The sequence below is a fragment of the Perca flavescens genome, chromosome 2, assembly GCF_004354835.1.
Source record: "Perca flavescens isolate YP-PL-M2 chromosome 2, PFLA_1.0, whole genome shotgun sequence".
Taxonomy (NCBI): Eukaryota; Metazoa; Chordata; class Actinopteri; order Perciformes; family Percidae; genus Perca; species Perca flavescens.
Genome location: NC_041332.1, coordinates 12,680,247 through 12,701,091, shown reverse-complemented (window position 1 = coordinate 12,701,091; position 20,845 = coordinate 12,680,247). Strand labels below are relative to the sequence as shown.

The window sequence follows — 20,845 nt, the reverse complement described above, 5'->3', positions numbered from 1 at the left end:
TCCATTCTCCTTTTTTTGTTTTAACCTGTCACCAATTGTGCTCCATATTTTTACCTGACAACAGAAAAAAACAGAGAAAGATCTAACAAAATTATTTCTAACATCACCTCTCCTTTCCTCCTGCAGATAGTGAACGACACTCTGTTGGAGGCTTGCGTTCGCATCACCCGGGATGAAAGGCAGAAAATGAAGGCTCTTTTCGGTAGTCTGTCTGTTCTTCCAGCAGATATTTCTTTAGGCCGTATATTCTATTTCAAAGACATTTCGTTGACGTTCACCAGTTCATGTGTCTTTTTGTGTCAATGACAGCTAAACACGGGGTTGAACAGAATATGGATCCGGTGGAGGAGCATGTGAAGAAAACCATTGTGACGGCTGCCAGGGAAACCTGGGAAATATACTTCTCCCGTCTGTTCCCTGCATCGGTGAGGGTGGTTAAATGTTTAGAGGTTTTATTATTTAGCATTACTGAGTGTGAGATTTGTATTGAACCTCTGTGTGAGTCTGTGTTTGTGTCTGTGTTTGTGTGTGTGTGTGTGTGTGTGTGTGTGTGTGTGTGTGTGTGTGTGCAGGGTAGTGTAGGAACAGGTGTGCAGGTGTTGTCAGTGTCCCACAGCGGTATAAAGCTGTTGAAGACGGTAAAAAGCAGCGCTGCAGCTCCAGACTACTTCAGAGTCCTCCGACCCTACACGTATGTGCTGTTTTTTATGTGTTTGTTTGCAAATTCTTAATAGCATTTCTTTTATCTTGTTTGGAGTTCCAGATACTGTATTTGGGTTTAACAATTGAGAATCAGTATCAGGTAAGTTCACAGACAAATATACCAAACTGTCTACCAACTTTCCTCCGCTTATTTTGTTAGCTTTTCAAGAGAAGATTGATTTGTGTGTCTAGCCTGGCCAATACTGGATTTTTGAGTCTATGTAATACTCATATTTGAGAGTTTGCAATATCTTGTTGCTTATCAGCGGACTTGAGCGGACATATACACATACCGCTATATGTGCGAGAAGTTAATATCAGCCAATTTATTGGTCAAGGAGTTTTTGTTCAGGCCTGTGGATCAAAACATAAACATAAAATAACTACATCCTCATAAATCAAAAAATCAAATCACTATTCTTACAGGATCACAATATGGACAACAATTTTGCTTTTACAGTAAAATTGCTCATTAGAGTGACATCTTTACAAACCGATTATCAACATACATAATGGATTTTTTCCTTTCATGACAATTTATCATATTAGAAATTTTGTACATTTAGCATTAGGTAGTACTAGTACAGTGCCCGTTCGAAATATGCCTTTTTGAAACAGGCCAATTGCTTGGCGTGTGGTATTGCTGCTTGAAGCTTTCTCCAGAACTATTGTACCCAAAAAATATTATTTACAGAAGGACCCCAAAGCACTTAGCAACCACACTGTAGGCCCTATAGCCTATTACTGCCTTACTGTATACTCCTATTTCAGAGAAAAAACATTGTACTACCACATTTACCTGACAGACATGGCAGATTCAGAATTTACTGAATCAAAATATCACAATTAAAATGTGGAGTAATCGCAGACATTTGCCTTATGGACTGATGGCGGAGTGCCAATGCACCACCCAATCCAGCCCGTAATGAGAGCAATCAGCAAATATTCACACATTTTATTCACAGTTTAATATCCAATGCTGCATACTGCTCCAAATTCCAAACCCCAAGTTAATTGGGTACCCAGAAAACCAAGTGTGAAGTAGATTGGATGAACAGTTAATGAGATATTTCAAAGACAGACCACATACACACACACATACAGAGGCTTCCCGATCTATTAGATAGATTATATTGTGTTCTCAAATACTGTATTTATTTGTTTTAGTATTTCATCGTTGTTAATATTTGATAACTATTAATTTCTACTATTTCTGTAGCTTTGTTTTATATAATAGTTGGGAGCGTTTGTTCTTTATTACCTTTTGCCCTGTATTTTTGCAGCTATGCAGACATTCTGTTTGTAACCATCCCCTCTGAGAACATGCTGGAGTTCAATCTGACCAACGAGAAACTGATCCTGTTCTCAGCCAAGGCACCACAGGTCAAACATCTCATAGACACCTTCATCAATGAGATCAAAAAGGTACAGCACACACACACACACACACACACACACACACACACACACACACACACACACACACACACACACACACACACACTTGTTTTGGTTGGTGGCTCTGCAGAAACGAATCAGAACATGAATCAATCAAAACATTTGTGATATATATATATATATATATATATATATATATATATATATATATATATATATATATATATATATATTATTTTTTTTTTTTTATTAATATTATTTTCTTTTTTCCTTTGGCATTTTTGTTTCCAGCTCAGCCGATACATTAACCTGAAAACAGTTTCAGCTAACACATGAACAGAAAAAGGACAGTAGTAGTCTCTGATGCTGTTGAAGTAATGACTTTACCTCATCTATTTCTCCTACTCATCTGCACTTACTGAATGTAACAAACTCAGAGAACAAAAAGAGTTTTATGAGAAATGTTGAAAATCAGCGACTAAAGCAAAAGTAGATGAGTCAAGTTGAGGGTAAACGTCAGTCCAAATACTGTAAATGCAAATAACATTACAGTAACCGTTTGGAAGAATCCATTTGTGTATGTTTTTTCTTTCTTCCTTGCAGGACTCTGATTATGTGATTGCAGAGCGAAACTTTGTGACAGACGACCGCTCGATGCTCAGTTTTCACAAAGGTGACATCATCAGGCTGCAGGTTATGGACGGACTGGAGAAGGGTGAGACACTGTGGTACATGTAGTAGAAATCCTGTTATCTAACGAGTGAATCTATGATCCAACCATGTGTGTGTGGGTTTCTTCCAGGTTACAGTTACGGCTGTGTGGTGAGGAAGAAGGTGGTGTTTTTGGAGGAGCTGAAAAGAGACACTCAAGACTTTGGTGAGTGTTCATTAAATTCTAAAACAAAATCAGATCTATAAACTTTCCTGACAGCTGACAGCTTTGAGAGATTTACTAAGCTGGACTGTGTCTGTGTCCTCTGGAGGTGTGATGTCATCTTAAACCAAGGACAAAAAGGTGCAGTGATGATGACAGTGCAGACTCTTTAAATGCAACATTGTATCAGAAAATTAGTTTTCAGATAGAAGATGGCGATGCAATTTGAAAAATATTGATTCATTGATTCATTTCTTGAGGACACAAAAGATTAAATAAAATCATAGCTGAGGAGAAGTCACATCATTCCATTGCTTAACAAATACTGGATGGGACAAACTCAGTGTGTGCTTTCACACACAGCTTTTTAATTTACTGTAAAGCATTTGTTTTTTAATGTACCTTAAAAAGAACGGCTCACATACCACATCATGGTCAGGTTTCCTGAATTTTAATCCATCCTATACGATACAATCCCCTGACTACTTACGTCACATTGTGGTGACAAAAAACTGGTCCCCACTTTGGTGCGGCAGAACAAGTTTTAAATACAGCGCTGACATAGTATGACCTTATAAAGTTAATGTGGCTAACGTGTTAGCAAACAGTTGCATATTTAACATCCAGCAGATATGGGGCAACATTTTCATTCATTTTGAGTCGTGTTTCTGGCAACCTGAAGAATGTAGGGGGAAAATGTTAACTCTCCTTTTAGCTCTGTTTTGGTCTCCACCAACTCCTAAAAATATCTGCTAACTGCCACTATGTTCACTAGCTAGTTGCTAACTTCATCTGACTGCTGTTGGTGCTGAGCAGGTAGAGTCCAGTGAGTTTATCAGAGCTTTATCAACGTAAACAGTTGCTGCTGTTTGTATTGAAGTTGATGAGAGCGGTGAAAACTGGGAAAACCAAAACAGTGAGCTGAAAGTTTCGTAGAGCTGAGTGGAACTGAAGCGTCAGGTGCTAATTCTCTATGGGTTCATCGCTACGAGAGACTCCTTTCACATTACACATAGTCATTTCATGCATTGTTAATATAAGATTATTGATTATTGCAGCTTTTACAGTAGTAATAATTTAGTCTTCAGAGATAAACAATTAGGTGAAGGTTAGGACAAGGTTTGGGGTTAGGCATGTAGTAGTCTCGCATTGCCAGACCTTCCTCTACGGCACTGCGGAGGAGGGTGTGGCTAATCCACTCAGCATTCTGGGATGGGAGAAAAATGTGTTCGTTTGTTGACATTCCATCCATCCATCTTCGTCCGCTTATCCGGTGTCGGGTCGCTAATAAGCTAATTGCTTTAAACCAATTACAATTGTCTTGGGCGGTACTAAGCGCTGAGTGGAGCCACGGTGCCGCTGCAAAATAGCCTCGGGAAGGAACTTGTCTTGGTGGAACACGTGTACTTTCTAAGGTTGTTTAAGTCGTGCAACAGAAAACTCAGATTGGACAGATAGCCTAGCCTTTGTCTAGCTAGCTGTCTGAATTTACCCTGCAGAGATCTGAGGAGCAGTTAACCGTAGTCCTCATAAATCCAACAGAGTTTAAAATTCCAACACAAAGGAAGCGGAAGGTAACGGACATCCGGCCGAAAAGAGTGAAATCAGGTGGAATTTACGGCAGTAATGGAGCAATCCCGGATGTGGAACGTCGTGGATATAGACTAGTCATGTAGTAGTTATAGCTAAGGTTAGAGTAACCCTGCAGGGAATTACTCTACGTCAACACAATGTTAGCACTACCCATGTGTATAGTATCTATAATTACTACTACAAAGGCTGAATTTTGTGCCAGGTTATCAGCGTAGCCGCGGGGGAGACTTAAAGGAACACGCCGACTTATTGGGAATTTAGCTTATTCACCGTAACCCCCAGAGTTAGACAAGTCGATACATACCCTTCTCATCTCAGTGCGTGCTGTAACGCTGTCCGATGCCGCCAGCGGCATCAGGCCAGCACAGAACATGCAGGTGAATGGTTCCAGTAATCCTACTGCTCCGAATTGTGACAAAAGTGACAAAATAACGCCAACATGTTCCTATTTACATGTTGTAGTACTTGGGCGGAAGGATTTGCTTTGCAGCAACCTGTCTGAGAATATAGTTCCCGGTTTGTTTACTGTTAGAAGATGGCTGTGTCTCATGTTACATTTTTTTTTGTACACGCTGTGACTCTACAAATCACAACATGTAAATAGGAACATGTTGGCGTTATTTTGTCACAATTCGGAGCAGTAGGATTGCTGGAACCATTCACCTGCATGTTCTGTGCTGGCCTGATGCCGCTGGCGGCGTCAGACAGCATTACAGCACGCACGGAGATGAGAAGGGTATGTATCGACTTGTCTAACTCTGGGGGTTACGGTGAATAAGCTAAATTCCCAATATGTCGCCGTGTTCCTTTAAGTGTTGAAAATGAGAGAGAAAAGATGCAGATACGGATCTGACTTGTGTAAATGAAAAGCTGACCTGCTGTTGGAGGAAAGGCAGATAGCGATCAGGACTTACAGCAGAGAGGCGGGTTGTTTAGGTGCCCAAAGCACTCAGCTGTGTGTGCTTTTAAATGATTGGGTATTGTAATCGCTCTGCTCTGTGTGTGTGTGTGTGTGTGTGTGTGTGTCAGGTTGGAAGTTTGGTGCTTTGTTTGGCCGCTCCGGCGCATTCCCGGCTGAGTGCGTCCATCCCGTGGCTCCTCCTGACTTCCTGTCGCTGCCACTGGACCGCAAGGCCGAGCCTCGAGGAGGAGCGGGACAGTTCGCTGTGTCATCAGCCATCGCTGTTGCTGTGGCGTCCACCATGGCTGCACATGAAATAGATCAAACAATTGAGGTAAACAGGCACACTCATACTGTTTTTCTGTCTCTCAACTGATCTGAGTGTCAGATTGTTTTTCACTGTCAATCTTTTCAGAGGGTTTCCCTTGATGGCTTTGCTGATGGAGATCTGGATGAGAGGGCCCTGCAAGACAGTAAATATGACATGTTGGAGTTTGCCAAGAAGTACTTCAGACAGGGAAACAACATGAAGGGGTGAGACAAAGAAAGAAGTGCACACACCCTGAAATCCTCTTAAACACACGGAAAAACAAACGAATCCAGTAATGAAAAGTAACTTAGTACATTTACTCAGGTACTGTTCTTAAGTACAATCTTGATTTACTTTTTCTTCTCAAGTATTAACATTTTATGTTCCTTTATACTTCTACCTCACTAAATTTTTTAATGACATATAGTACTTATAGTTCCACTACATTCAATTTAGAGATGCAGTTACTAGTTACTTATTAACATGTACATACAAAACACATCATTAGTTGAAATATTACATGAATTACATGAAATATGATGGATTGTTATAGAACAGGATAAAAAGTAAATAAAAACTAAAACATTGACTGAAACTAATCTGTATAATGAGTATATTTAAATACATTTTGTCGCTAATACTTTTATCAAATTAAATTTCTAAACCGGACTTTTACTTGTAGTTTTTTTTTTTACTTGTAGTTTTTAGTGTACCATTGCTACTTTTTCTGAAGTAAATGTTCTGAATACTTCTTCCAAATTGTATTTAAATCTAACGGCTGCACTTTGTGACTGCTTTGTGTTCATAGAGATTCCCTGAGGAGCAAAAGCAAGAACAGAGACTCCAGAGAGCCCACTGAAATGATCAAGTTCTCCAAGGTGGCGTTACTCTTGCTATAACTTAAAGCATGGTATAAAATGCCTATCTTCTCTTGGTGGTTTTTGAGTGTATTGAGTCGTTTATATTACTTTTCTCCATTGCAGACTCCTCTGACTGAGTCTCTGATAGAGTTTACGGACCCAGTCATGAACAGAGTGGCAGCTGATCTCTTCCTGTGTAAGTTCTCACCTTCTCTCATCTCTCCTCTAATTACATTATCTTATTTCATTACTCCTATTACACCGATTCATCCAACTGAGACGTTATTGTATCAGATTTTCAGTAATCAAGTGCTTGATTGCTCTACAAAATCCGCTATTCAACATTTAAATATTGTTGACCTGTGTGTGTGTGTGTGTGTGTGTGTGTGTGTGTGTGTGTGTGTGTGTGTGTGTGCGTGCGTGTGTTCTGGATGTGTAATTTGTGTAGCTGTGATGCGTTTCATGGGTGACTCACCGTCAAAGGGATCCACAGAGCAGGAACTGGTCAGCACTTTCCTCAAGGTAAATACACAAGTTTTTTTTTCTTAGGCTACTATTTTGTCTTTGACAGTTCGCTAATATGTGTGTGTGTGTGTGTGTGTGTGTGTGTGTGTGTGTGTGTGTGTGTGTGTGTGTGTGTGTGTGTGTGTGTGTGTGTGTGTGTGTGTGTGCACGCCTGCGTGCGTGTGTCCTCCCCTCAGCTCATAGGAGAGTTCACATTGATGAGGGATGAGGCCTACTGCCAACTCCTTAAACAGCTTACGACTAACACCAGCTCCAAACCGTAAGTCTGCTTTCCCACATAAACCATGTACACACCACAAACCAACCCACACTATGCTCCTCTTTCTTCCCCAAGCCTGTAATCCTGAGAGTATCTGTGCACTCTTGTGTGGTACAGTGATAGCTGCCAACGAGGCTGGAGGCTGCTGTACATCCTTACTGCTTTCCATCGCTGCTCTGAAGTCCTCAAGCCCTTCCTGCTGAAGAGCCTGCTGCAGGCTTCTCGCAGCGCTGGGGCACAGTATCAGGGTAAAGAACACACACAAACACACACCTTCATTAAGTGTAAATCTGCTGTACACATTAGCAACGCCAGCAGCACGTAATGTTTTCTTTTAATGTGTTAGGCATCGCTAAAGCATGCGAGCAGAACCTGAAGAAGACGTTCCAGTACGGCGGCCGCATTGTTTCACCCAACAGCATGGAGCTGAAGGCTGTGATGGTCAGTGCCTCCGTTTATTTATCTGCAGTGGTGGAAGATGTATTCAGATCCTCTCATTAATAAAACTAGTGATACCCACAGTGTAAAGAATCTCTGTAACACATAAAAGTCATGTCTTGAGTTAAGTAAAACAGTAGCAGCAGTATAAGCAGCTAAAAGTAAAGGCACTCATTAGGCAGAATAGCCACATTCACATCTGTTATGTTATAGTATGATATAAGCAGAAAATTTATGTGGTAGCCATTCGAATTGGAACTAATTTTGAAGGACAAGTGTGATGATATTTTATTTTTTTCTTATTGTCAACCAATCTCATGAAAATACCAAAACCAACAAGTACTGTCAGTGTATCCAAAGCTTCTTCCTTTGTGTCATAGAGCTCCATTGTTGTCCAAACACTATTAAAAACACATTAAAGAGCAACACTTTTTGCACTGGGTGACATTTTCCTTCATTTAATGAACATGGACATTGTAGCCTAAAAATTACCCCCAATAAATGCACATTTTAAGTTGTTTTTAAAGATTTATTTAGGAACCAATCAGCTTTAGGCTGAGTATCACTGACAGGGTTGGGAAGTCAAAATGTGATAAAAGACAAACACATTGTTGGTTTTATTCTTTGCACAGGATTTGTTAACAATAAGAAAACTATAACATATCAAAATCCTTATCTTTTAACTCTTTAACATATTTTTGTGTAGTTTAATCCATAACATTAAATCATATTCTATAAACGGATGCTAGATTTTGCATATAAAATCTTAAGGTAAAGCACAAATATCTCAAAGTTGCACAGTACATAAGAGCTATATTTAAATATAGTTACCCTCCACTGCTTCATATGTAGGTTTATGTGTGTTAAGTATGTCCAGTGTATGTTTATTATATACTATATAAGTGTGTGTTTGTACTTCCTCAGGCGGGACGTAGTTCAAAACGTCAGCTGTTTCTCTTTCCTGGAGGCATTGAACGTCACGTGAAAATCAAAACGTGCTCTGTAAGTGTGCAGCCACTGTTAAGCACCACTGGTCATCATCATCAAACTTTATTTGTAGAGAACTTTAAAACCACTACAGTGGACCAAAGTGCTGTTAAGACGAATAAATAAAAGACATAAAATACACAACTCACAGGAGGCATAAAATACAAAGAACATAAGAAATAATAATAACAGCCATACAATAAAAACAATGAAATCGAGTAATGTCAATGTCACTGGTGTCTATGAGGAGACGGCTGGGATTTACTTGTGTGTGTGTTGATATTGTCGTGTTTTTCAGGTTGCCCTGGAGGTGATTGAGGAGCTGTGTTATGAGATGGGTTTACACAAACTGGAGGCCATGGAAGAATATGCCATATTTTTAGTCACCAACAGAGGTGCACACTCAGACGTCTGCTTCTCTCTCACACACAAACACATGAAACGTTATTATTAGCGCACAAAGTCAATCTTCTCGTCACTGTCAGTGAAGCAGATCCACTAACAGATCACATATCAGACTGTTCTCTGGTTTCTAGCTGTGGGAGAAAGTCGCTAACAACTCCTGAAAGGGCCGTCATGGCAAAATAACATGACGGCTCGATATCACCTTTTCATTTCCGATACTGATATCCCAGCACAGAGTCTCTGCCAATAGCTATCCAGTACGCATTTTTCCTCCTTATTATCTACTAAGATGTTAATGTGCCATTCATTTGCATGCTGTGTATCTATAGAAATGTACTTAAAAATATGATGCACAAATTGTCATACACTTAATCCCATTAGTGAAGAAATCCGTAGTTCATAACATGACATGATATAACTCTTTCTAACAATTTCAAAAGGAACTTTCACAGGCTTTTTAAATTTTTCTGATAAAATGAAGAAGAAGCGTTTGTTATGGTACTTCTTTTTTGTACAACTTTGTCATCTTCCTTTGTACAATGCTCCTGCTGCTTCAGTCTAGTCAGGTTTTAGTGCTGAAAACTCCAATTTGCTGATTGTGTCCCTAGAATCACTCACACGGGACTCTTTGCATTCTGTTGTTTTTGTTTTTTTCCTCCTTTAGCATTAAATATCTCCACATGAAAACAACTGGCAGCTGCTGTCGCTCGTGTGCTATTCAAAAGCACTGCCGCTCACACAACATGTGGCTACACAAACATTAACATGACTTTTTTCAGGGTATTTATGTCAGTAGTTTATATTGGATTTGCCAGATACTGATTTGATTAACAAATCCTTCATAAGAACTAATCCCTTAACTGCGTAATTTAAGTTAACCTTTAGATGACAATGCATATCTCTGTGAAATAAATGACATGTTTATATGTATGTGTGTGTGTCCAGGTCAGAATGTGCGTCCTCTGAACAAACACGAGTATATCCTGGATGTTGCAACCGAGGCTGAGTTAATCGATACCAACTACAGCTTCTGGTTCAGACGAGTCGTCTGGACTCAACCGCTCAAGTTTGATAATGAGCTCTGTGTTGCCATGCACTATAACCAGGTACGACAGGTGGAGTTTCACACACATACAGTATATGTTACCTACTTGTGTGCATGTGTATGTAACTCTGTGTGTGTGTGTGTGTGTGTGTGTGTGTGTGTGTTCAGATCCTGCCAGACTACCGTAAAGGCCTGCTAAATGTTCTTCCACATGGAAAAGTGAGCGATCAACAGTTCCACCAGATCTCCAAACTGGCAGCTTTGCAGCACAGAGCCAAAGACATCGTCTTCATCCCCAGCATGTGAGAGAACAAACTATGTTTGACAATACAGCCTCTAGTTTCAATGATCAAGGGATAAAATAGTCTTTCAGATAATCTAAAAATATCTGTTATACTTTATTGTCATCCATTTTACGGAATTTATCAATCATATATCATTGCTGGGTTCATGACCCCAAATTCATAAACAATTTTTTTACAGATAAGGGTGTAGCAGAACAAACACTAATCATAAAAGAGAATAATTGTTGTTGTAACAAGAGTAGTGGAAAAATAATAGAGAAAGAAAAATGTCTGTCCTCAATACAGAAAAGCACAGTGAGAATATACATAAATACAAAAGAAAAAGAAAAGTTTCATGCATACATACAGTGCAGTAAATGGAAAAATGCATACTTGTAAATATACACACATATCCAAACATTCACCCATTTCACCCATTCCATTAAAGGTTTAAATTTCCACAGCACAGCCATTTAGCCCATCTTGCTTTAATACAGTCAACACTACCGCTGTGCTTTTAATTTGCTCCAGTAGTTCAGTAGTTCCTTTTAAACATTTTGTAAGTAAATATCCATACTTTTTATCCATTATTTTAGGATTTATTTGGCCTTCTCTGTTTCCCTTTTAACGCCAATCCAATTGGATTTTAACATTTAACCCATGAGCAAAAAATAAAAGGGAAATTAGCATACATTTCTCCACAAAAATCAATTTTACCTGCAGGTTAATTATTTTAGAAAATCCCCCTTAAACAGAGCCTCTGTTTCAGCACATTTACTGGAGATGCACATTAGATTTATCGGTGTGTGTTGTATATAAATGTTGTATATTTTATTATTTATGTGTAATGCCGACATCATGACATCACATAGATTGTTGCATTACAGCAGCACTGAAGCTGCAATGGATGTTTTTCTACATTTTCCATTTAGCACTGATGTTCAACAACCGTACAGGAAGAAATTCCTCGTTAAAGAGAGAATGCAGTGCAGTCAGTAGTTTTTGTGTTTAAAGTGCGTGACTGTAAAAACTTGTCCTTTTCGTCTTCTACCTGTTGTTATCGCTGTCTCTCTCCGCCCTCACACGGAGCTGACAGCGGAACAGAAACAGCTCACTGAGTAAAATCATCCTGAGAAATGTTGAGAAATCACGGAGTGAAGCAGACTCCTGTTTATCTTCTTCTCTCTTCCAGACATGAATTATCAGAGTACATCGCCCCACCTCTGTTCAAAAAGCAACCACCGCAGCAGTGGGTTACCATGGTGACGCAGCACATGCAGCAAGTGCAGACCCTGAACCCACACCAGGCCAGAGCACAGTTTCTGGGTAAGATCCCCTGTTCACATTAAAAGGCAACACAGGTAAAAACTGTGATTTTGGCTGAACCAGTCAGTTTTTTTTTTACAATACTTTCTATGACTGGATTCCTCTCACTGTATGTGTCATTTTGTGAATGCGATACTGTCAAAAGCTCCAGAACAAGCGACTATGTCAATCTTAGTTGAGTGTTGTTTCCAAAGTCAAGAATGAACTGTTGAGCGCAATCGATTAATAAATGAATCCGCTCATTGACAGCAAAAGTAATCTGCATTTAGACTAGTGAAGAAGAAATGCTGTAACGTGTAGGTTTGCACTTTTTTAGGGATACTGTCATAATACAGGAAGTATTTGTGTCTTAAAAAGGTACTCCAGGGATGTAGTTTTGCTCAAACATAATGTTAAGATACATATTAAACAAACTTTCTAACTTGATGAATTTAAGCGATCTGCACTCACTCTTGATATATTCTGTGTCTTTGTGCGTGCAGGGCTGATCAGTGCATTCCCCATTTTCGGCTCCTCGTTCTTCTACATCCACAGCAGCAGCTCCACCACCTTCTACGCCCCCTGTATTGTTGCTGTCAATCAACATGGCCTCCACTTCCTGCACAAAAATACACACGTAAGGAACCGCACACATTCACGATCGCCAAGCACTCATATGACTCATCTCGTCGTGACTGACACATGACCCCAGAAGTAGAGTCAGACATGACTACACAGTTTCAGTAGACCAGGGTTCTTCCTGGCTCAGAGTGGGCCTTTTTTTTGGGGGGGCATGATGTGTTACCTTATCTGACAGAAATCTAAGCATTTTCCTTTTATTTCTGACAATTTGATTAACAATAATGTGTATTATGCTTGAGTAAATATAACTACAATTTACAAAACTGGTTAAAAAATAATAATATTAATACTTAAATAAATCACCAGTAGAGGTACAGCCTGACTATGGAGATAAAACTGAGATTAGCACTCATATTCAGGTTTATGTTCTGCTTGTTCAGCAGTTGTTTGGTAAATTGCTCTCAAGCACATTAAGAGAGGATTTGAATTGCTATTTTTGTTCTGAATTCTTGTCATTTTGGTGCTGGGGATTTTCCTTTAGGGTTGCCTAAAACCTCTTCGCGCACCAAACATTCCTCTATGCAGGAAAAACCCTGTGGACGCTTGTGTGTTGTGTGACAGACACAGTTGTGTGTTATAATATTTGGTCTCTGTGGCGCAGGAGCTTATGGCAGTGGTCCCCCTGGTGGAGGTGCAGTCCAGCCGCACCCAGAGGCCCACTGCTGGAACGAGTTACCCGTATGTAGACGTCACCCTGGGGGACTTGAACACGCAGCGGGTCATTCAGCTGCAGCTGGAGCAGGTATTACTCAAACATAGACGAGGACATTCAGAGGCCACACATGGTCATGTTCAGAGTTCAGAGTTGCTGTGTTACTGTGCTCATGCTGGCGGTGTTTGTCCACAGGGCCTGGAGTTGTGTCGAGTCATCGCCATGCAGGTGGAAAACATGATGTCTGTGCGGGAGAGGAGACTCACCCTGCCACCCAGTGAAATCACCATGTTATAACTTATGCTCATGCCTCATTGTAACGCACACACTTGTATGAACACACACATACATGCAGACGAAACCCTTATAAATAGCCTACCTCTTTTTGCCTTCAGGTGTTTTAATATGTGATGTGAATACGTAAGTATACCCTGAAGTCAGTCTCCTTTAACTTGTTGATTATACTACATTACCTGAAACAAAGTGCATCCTGAAGGCAGTGAAATGTCAAATATACAGTGGCACTCATAAGTTTATGAACCCATGCTAAAGTTGACTAAAAAGAGGAATAAAAATCTTTTGGAAATTGATCTTAATGCCTTAATTAAAAAAATCAGGAAAACTCCTACCTTTAAGGACACCAATTTTCTTTGTGAATGAATAATGTATCGTCAATAAATAAATGTTCTTCCTTAAAATACAGGGGGCATAAGTAAGTACACCCCTATGTTAAATTCCCATAGAGGCAGGCAGATTTCCATTTATCCAGTTATTTCATGGATCCAGGATACTATGCATCCTGATAAAGAATTCCTTTGGAATTAAAAATAGCCCCACATCATCACATGCCCTTCACCATATAGAGATTGACATGGGGTACTTTCCATAAAATCATCTCCCTATCATCTCTTTATCAGGATTCATTGTATCCAGGATACTATGCATCCTGATAAAGTTCCCTTGGCCTTTGGAATTAAAATAGCCCCACATCATCACATACCCTTCACCATATCTAGAGATTGGCATGGTTTTTTTTTCAGTTAGCCTAATAGCTGGTTTGATTTGCATTGAGAGATGATTTTATGGAAAGTACCCCATGCCAATCTCTTGGTATGGTGAAGGGTATGTGATGATGTGGGGCTATTTTGATTCCAAAGGCCAAGGGAACTTTATCAGGATGCATAGTATCTAATCTGCATAGTAATCTGCCTGCCTCTATGGGAATTTAACATAGGGGTTTGTATACTTATGCCCCCTGTATTTTAAGAAAGAACATTTATTTATTTACGATACATCATTCATTCACAAAGAAAATTGGTGTCCTTAAAGGTTGTATTTTTCCTTATTTTTTAAATTAAGGCATTAAGATCAATTTCCAAAAGATGATTCTTTTATTCCTCTTTTTAGTCAACTTTAGCATGGGTTCATAAACTTATGAGTGCCACTGTAAGTTAATGTTTCTTTCAGGTTGACGCCTTTATAATTGCACTGACTACCTTAGTTTTAATTGATCAAACACAAAAGAAGTTTTAAAATGTGCAGAAAATGAGGAACGTCACAGGCCTGTGCCTTGTCATTACAAAGTTTTATAACTGATATGTAACAAGTTTTTTTTTATTTTTTTATTGATACTGTTTACTGTGAAACTTGATAGTGAAACAATTGTTGTATTCAACCAATATTAATGCATCAACTTTCTTGTTTTGTAAAGAATATTTTATCAAAATAAAATAAGCGATTTTAAAGATAGATATGAACACCTCTGCGTGTGATTAAAATTATTTTGATATAAAGAGGTATCAGTATAAAATAGATCAACTGAAGGTTTTGATAGGTATAAACAGTCTACACTATAATAAGAATTAACAAAGCCCCTAAAATAGTTAAATTAATGAACAGTCTCAGGCAGGGCTGCAAGTAATTTTGTTTTCTTTATTGGAAAAAAAAAACAGAAATTTGTGAAAAACGTTAGAGTTTAAACGATGGATTTAACCATTAGTTAGTCAAAAGGAAATTAATCTGCACATGTCAATCCGATTAGGTATTAATTAATGAAGTTGTTTTAAGCAAAAATTCCAAAAAAATATCTTCATCCAGCTTGTCTAATCTGTATATTGGCTGGTTTTATTAGTCTAATATTTAATATTTAATTTATTTAATTTAATATTTAACTGAATATTTGGGGTTTAAATTATTGATTAATGTGTGTTATATTCTTGCTAATCGGTTAATTGTGTGGTATGTTAAACGTCAGAAATTAGTTTTTTAACAGGCCTAAAACATGGCCAACACAAGTCCACAACGTCTTTAAATTGCTTATTTGTTTGACCAACAGTCTACAACCTAAAAGTATTTGATATGTTAATTATATAAAACAGACCGAATTGACCAAAGATTTCTAAAATTGGTATGTAGGTAAGGTATAGTAGATCTGCATACAAATACATGTTGTAATGTCCAGCAGTTAGTTGTGCACAAATATTCACATATATTTTCACCACACAAACCCTTATTCGAATTACAAAATGTGTAAACAATATTGATCACGGTGGACTTTATTGAAGTAAATAAGAGTTTAGTGGGACAAAATTAGCACTAGTCTTGCGCGTGCCCTCAGGGCTCCTAAAATGGATTTTAGTGTTCACGTGACAGTCCCTCCCAGGCCATCACTGAGCATGCGCTCATCTCTAGCAGGTTACACGAGTTTATTTTCAGCCTTTTTCTTGGACACGATGGTCTAAATTGACCGTGGTGAAGCCCTGTGTGACTATAACAATGTTTTTCATGTACTCTTGGAGTTCAAACCTAAGAGGAAACGTCTCTGGAGCACCGAGGTTTGGCATTTAACGGTGACATGTGAAATGTTGCTGCGTGGTTTGACAGTATTTCCAGGCGGCAACGGACAGACCAAGCCAGGCTAGTTTAAGCTAGCTAGCTCGTAGCCAAGCAGCTCGGGTAGATATCGTTAGCCTTTCCGCTGGCTGAGCGTGTTGTAGTGTCGACGCAGCCTTTATCACACCTCTGCTTGTTTGTTAGCATCCGGTAATACCATCTACAAATTGTCACGTTTCACATCAGACTGCTGTTTAAATGCACACACAGGACGGCGGAGAAACTAAGCTGTTGTTAGCTAACGTTACTTCTGTGTGCTTGACATCGCTGTGAGTAAGTGGTCCCTTTAAGCTAACGACATCTACCATCAAAGACTCCCTTTGACATCAAGTCGGTTCATATTAACCAGTCAGTTAAAGCCGTGCTGACATGCAGCGCTGATACATGCTAACTGTTAGCTAGGAGCTCACGTCGCACTACACCAGTCATATTGGTTTGGCTGACATGGCAGCCAGCGGATACTCTGACCTGAGGGAGAAGCTGAAATCCATGACTCCACACAGAGACGACTTTAAAAATAAATACGTGGACGGGACGAGTAACGGCAGCAGCGGAAAAAGTCGAAAGCGCAAGTTCCGAGAGTCCGACGACGATGAATATGAGCACAGCGATGACAGCGCGGAGCACCGTGAGCAGGAGGCCAGCCGGGTGAAGAGCAGTATCCTGCAGAAGAGCATCTTCACACCGGAGGAGTGCGCCCTCATCGAGGAGAAGATCGACGACGTGGTTGCCAAAGGAGAGGCTGGACTTTACCGTGAGCACACCGTAGACCGGGCGCCCCTCCGCAACAAGTACTTCTTTGGGGAGGGTTACACGTATGGATCCCAGCTGGAGAAGCGTGGACCGGGCCAGGAGAGGCTGTACCGCAAAGGAGAAGTGGATGAGATCCCAAACTGGGTGCATGAGCTGGTGATCAAGCGTCTAGTGTCTAGTGGAGTGGTCCCAGAAGGGTTTGTCAACAGTGCAGTCATCAACGATTATCAACCGGGTGGCTGCATTGTGTCACATGTAGACCCTCTGCACATCTTTGCAAGGCCCATCGTCTCCGTCTCCTTCTTCAGTGACAGCGCGCTCTGCTTCGGCTGTCGCTTCCAGTTCAAACCGATCCGGGTGTCAGAGCCGGTGTTTGTCCTGCCTGTGAGGAGAGGGAGTGTCACAGTACTGAGGTGACTACGACTGTGTTTGCTGTCAAGCATTGATTGCGTTACTGTTTTTGTGTGTCTGCCAAGGGCTTACAGCGTCTCTCTTTCTCAGTGGCTACGCTGCTGATGACATTACACATTGCATCCGGCCCCAAGACATCAAGGAGCGGCGTGCAGTTATCATCCTTAGAAAGTGAGTCAACATACTGTCATTTAACAAATAATTATCTTGTATGAAATCTCGCTCTGATCCATGCCTTTGTACTTGTGCTCCCTCCTTTATTTGCCAGGACCAGACCAGATGCTCCTCGACTGGACTCTGACAGCCTGTTGAGCTCTTCTCCTCCTGTAAAGAGACCCCCTCCTCTGAAAGCCAAACGCTCTCATCGCAAAGCAGAGCCTGATGCTGCTCACAGGTATACACCCACACAGTAGAGGTCTTCATGGGTCCAAAACTAAAAAATACACCTGATCTGAAAGGGGGCTTAGGGCAGTTAGTGAGTTTGTTAATCTGAAAAAACAGGCCAGAGGATAGTTACACCTGATATAGTCTATATGCTTCGCATTCCACTTTCAGGGATTGCTCCGGTTCTGCAGGAAATTCCGCCGGATGCATGTATTTTCCGTTTCCTTCCGCTTTCTTTGTGTTGAAATTTTCAAGACAGCTAGCTAGACTATTTGCCAAATCTGAGTTTTCTCTCACACAACTATTTTGCAGCGGCTCTATGCAGAGTTTTGCACCAGCCGTGACAAGTCTAATTGGTTTAAAGAAATGCCATTAAACCAGAGCACGTTTTCCTCCCATCCCCAAATGCTATGTAGAGTAGCCACACCCTCCTTCAGCACGCTTTGGAGGAGGGTCTGGCAAAGCAAGACTACACCTGATATTAAGTCACTTTGCGAACATCAGAGGAGGATTAGCCCTACATTTATTTGATTTGAGATAATTTTGTTGACCTAACCGAGATACCAACTCAGAGCTCCAGCAAAAAAACCTTGAACCAGGCTGCCAATCAAATATGTTCAAGCGCGGTCGTGGTTGATCACTGCAACATGTGAACTCCATATTTCTACTGTTTACCTTGGTATTGGTGAGACAAAAGATGAGCTGTAAAATCCTTTTACAGTCCTTTCCATTACATCATAATCACTGTGCAGTGTTTTGGTGTCTGATTAAGCATTCAAAGTCATCTGTTTCTCCAGTCATACTACTTTGATCATATTTTATCTTCTCACTAAATCAGTTTAATAAATTATAAAATGCTGTAAAAAAAAAAAAAAAAAAAAGCCCGTTTTAAGTTGTTGAGAAGATCACTCTTCTCAGATCAGTCTATAAAAACTGTTTTCCCCTTGTGGTGTGACCTGGGCAGAAGAAGTAATAAACAATAAATAAAAATACATACATACAGGAACAATAAGACCAACATTTTCTCCTTAATTTTTATTTTGTGTGGATGAATGAATTAATATCATCACGAGACACAGCCATCTTTTAACCAATCGGAAGGTCAGTGGTTTGATCCCTGGCCCTGCAGTCCCATGTCGAAGTGTCCTTGGACAAGACACTGAACCCCAAATTGCTCCCGATGCTGCCCCATCAGTGTGTGAATGTTAATCTGATGAGCAGGTGCTTCGGCCACAGCGTATGAATATGTATGAATGGTTCCTGTACTATGTAAAAGCGCTTTGAGTAGTCGTCAAGAAAAGCGCAATATGAATACAGTCTATAAAACGGGCAGCAGAATTTGCTCTCTAATAATACTAAATAATGAGAATGTATCAGTGGATTCACTGAAGGGCGGAGGTAAGCGTCCCTCAAGCCCACAATGGTCCTTAATTAAGACTTCAAAGGCAATATAATTGAAAATCCAAAAGTGATGCAGCCAGTGAAAGAACAGACAACCCTCGTCTTTCTCGCTATCATAACGTTTTTAACTGACTGCTTTCTCTGCTCCCTCTCACACACCAGTAAATGTGCTGTCTGAATGAAGCCGTGAGGAACATTAACTTAAAACTAACTTAAAGTCACCTATGTCTGAAGGACAAAAAGCCATCACTTCAACAGATTGATGAAGCCAGTATTGTTGCATATTGCATGTCTGAAAAGGGCTCAAGACACACTTGTGCAAAGGAGATAGCTGAGGCTGTAACAATGTTCTATTGTGTTCCTTTTGAGCAGGTGTCATGTAAGTTGCAATAATGACACTGTGTACAATCAATCTGCATGTGATAAATGAGGATCCAAATCTGACTTGGTATCTCAATCTTTGTCCACCAGGCCGAGGGTACTAGAGATGGATAAAGAGGAGAACAGACATCCGTCACACTCCCGTCACCGTCGTCGCAGCATCAGCTCCGAGAACTACAGGAGACGTGGTCAAGCCTCCGACAAACACCGGGAGAGTTCAGGACGCAAAGTCAAAATGAGACGCCACTGAGCACTCCTCACACCTAAATATACCCATTCTTTTATGTATTTCAGTATTGTAACTTTCTATGATCATCATTTTCTCGCTCCAGTTTTAGTCTGGCACAAGGAGCCCAGTCATCATGTTGTCTGCAATTTGATTTGAGTCTGAATTGTTTGTTTCTGGCAGACTGGTGTCTTTGCTAAACACTACAGAACCTCAAGTTACTTAGTACAGTTGGGCTCTGTTGTTATATTACCTTTAATTGAAAGTTTCTTGTTTCTATGTCCATAAATACTTCAAAATGGCATGTATTTTTTGTAATGATGTACAGACTGCAAGAGCTAAAAGAAAGATGTATGTATGGACTTGTACAAAAGAAAAGCTGAGCTGTAATCTAACTTGTTATAATGTACAATATGTTTGTATAATCTTTGATTGGGGGAACTTTTATGCAGAAAGAAACATTTTTTTTTTTTTTTTTTTTTGCACCTACATTTCTGACCTTCACCTTTACTGTGCCATCCCAGATCTTTGTTCACTTCTGTGTCCCTGTTGCAGTTTTAAGTTGGAACAACAGATGTGCAGCCATGTTTTCTCTGTTATGATTTGATTCTGCTGTATGGCTCATCTTGGTGGAGGTCACAATCTGGTGCATTAACTAAACCGATGTTTTATGGAGTGATGAAAAACTCAGGCCTTGTTTTACACTCCTGTTTCAGTTTGAAGTTGTTTGTTGTAGTGACAGAGGCCACGTTATTGCTGTTCTGTATTAAATCAAAATTTCCCTCATTTAAATTGGGTGATATTTGGGTCAGACGGAACAAAAACCAACCTTACTACGTCTTGTTTAACTTGTGTCTAAACACGCGGCTGAGAAGAAACTCAATTTCCATATGTGTTTGTCCTTGAAATTTGCTGTGTAAACACAGATACATTTGTTTCTAGCTCCCAGTCAGCCATATTTGGCAGAGGTATGCATTAGTTCACCGTTAGGTTAGTCTATAATTACACATGAACAAAAATAACCTCTGTTCAGAGGAGAAATGTCTTTCTAAAAACAGAATGGGTTGTGTTCATGGTTTTCGGAACAGCTACAGTTGTGAACATGTTTGCAAAAGTTAAAAGTAATAGTCTGCAAGAGGCAAATACTGGAGCTCTCCAAACAGAACGGGACACTAACTTTGTGGACACAGGTATTTGGTTTTTAAGCTAAAAAGGTG

At 40.0% G+C, this 20,845-nt stretch overlaps 2 protein-coding genes across 3 annotated transcripts in view; both read left to right on the top strand.

The window, feature by feature from the left end:
• myo15ab (myosin XVAb) overlaps nucleotides 1-13,722 on the top strand; it is a 50,696-nt gene extending 36,974 nt beyond the window's left edge. Inside the window, exons 53-74 of one of the 2 annotated variants that reach the window (XM_028602033.1) lie at nucleotides 127-202; nucleotides 310-425; nucleotides 573-691; nucleotides 1,986-2,127; nucleotides 2,704-2,815; nucleotides 2,903-2,977; nucleotides 5,597-5,802; nucleotides 5,884-6,002; nucleotides 6,587-6,656; nucleotides 6,762-6,834; nucleotides 7,087-7,160; nucleotides 7,340-7,422; nucleotides 7,540-7,670; nucleotides 7,769-7,863; nucleotides 8,785-8,862; nucleotides 9,146-9,242; nucleotides 10,198-10,358; nucleotides 10,466-10,599; nucleotides 11,774-11,907; nucleotides 12,390-12,523; nucleotides 13,130-13,270; nucleotides 13,376-13,722. In XM_028602033.1, coding sequence (XP_028457834.1) covers nucleotides 127-202; nucleotides 310-425; nucleotides 573-691; nucleotides 1,986-2,127; nucleotides 2,704-2,815; nucleotides 2,903-2,977; nucleotides 5,597-5,802; nucleotides 5,884-6,002; nucleotides 6,587-6,656; nucleotides 6,762-6,834; nucleotides 7,087-7,160; nucleotides 7,340-7,422; nucleotides 7,540-7,670; nucleotides 7,769-7,863; nucleotides 8,785-8,862; nucleotides 9,146-9,242; nucleotides 10,198-10,358; nucleotides 10,466-10,599; nucleotides 11,774-11,907; nucleotides 12,390-12,523; nucleotides 13,130-13,270; nucleotides 13,376-13,477 — 2,472 coding nt within the window. In that variant the 3' untranslated portion in view covers nucleotides 13,478-13,722. Of the gene's footprint in view, nucleotides 1-126; nucleotides 203-309; nucleotides 426-572; nucleotides 692-1,985; nucleotides 2,128-2,703; nucleotides 2,816-2,902; nucleotides 2,978-5,596; nucleotides 5,803-5,883; nucleotides 6,003-6,586; nucleotides 6,657-6,761; nucleotides 6,835-7,086; nucleotides 7,161-7,339; nucleotides 7,423-7,497; nucleotides 7,671-7,768; nucleotides 7,864-8,784; nucleotides 8,863-9,145; nucleotides 9,243-10,197; nucleotides 10,359-10,465; nucleotides 10,600-11,773; nucleotides 11,908-12,389; nucleotides 12,524-13,129; nucleotides 13,271-13,375 lie in introns of those variants that run through there. The other variant, XM_028602040.1, reaches the window with a different exon arrangement.
• A 2,101-nt stretch (nucleotides 13,723-15,823) lies between these two features.
• alkbh5 (alkB homolog 5, RNA demethylase) lies at nucleotides 15,824-20,420 on the top strand. The gene is made up of 4 exons (XM_028596644.1): nucleotides 15,824-17,238; nucleotides 17,327-17,407; nucleotides 17,505-17,630; nucleotides 19,493-20,420. The coding sequence occupies exons 1-4, from the start codon at nucleotides 16,517-16,519 to the stop codon at nucleotides 19,650-19,652; spliced, it is 1,089 nt and encodes a 362-aa protein (XP_028452445.1). The 5' UTR covers nucleotides 15,824-16,516; the 3' UTR covers nucleotides 19,653-20,420.
• The last annotated feature ends 425 nt before the right edge of the window (nucleotides 20,421-20,845 follow it).

Excerpts from the sequence above, each read along its gene's own strand:
- alkbh5 (XM_028596644.1), top strand. The coding sequence starts at position 16,517 with ATGGCAGCCAGCGGATACTCTGACCTGAGGGAGAAGCTGAAATCCATG. Across the intron at positions 17,239-17,326 it reads GGGAGTGTCACAGTACTGAG|TGGCTACGCTGCTGATGACA; the intron begins GTGACTACGACT and ends TCTCTTTCTCAG. Across the intron at positions 17,631-19,492 it reads GAGCCTGATGCTGCTCACAG|GCCGAGGGTACTAGAGATGG; the intron begins GTATACACCCAC and ends TTTGTCCACCAG.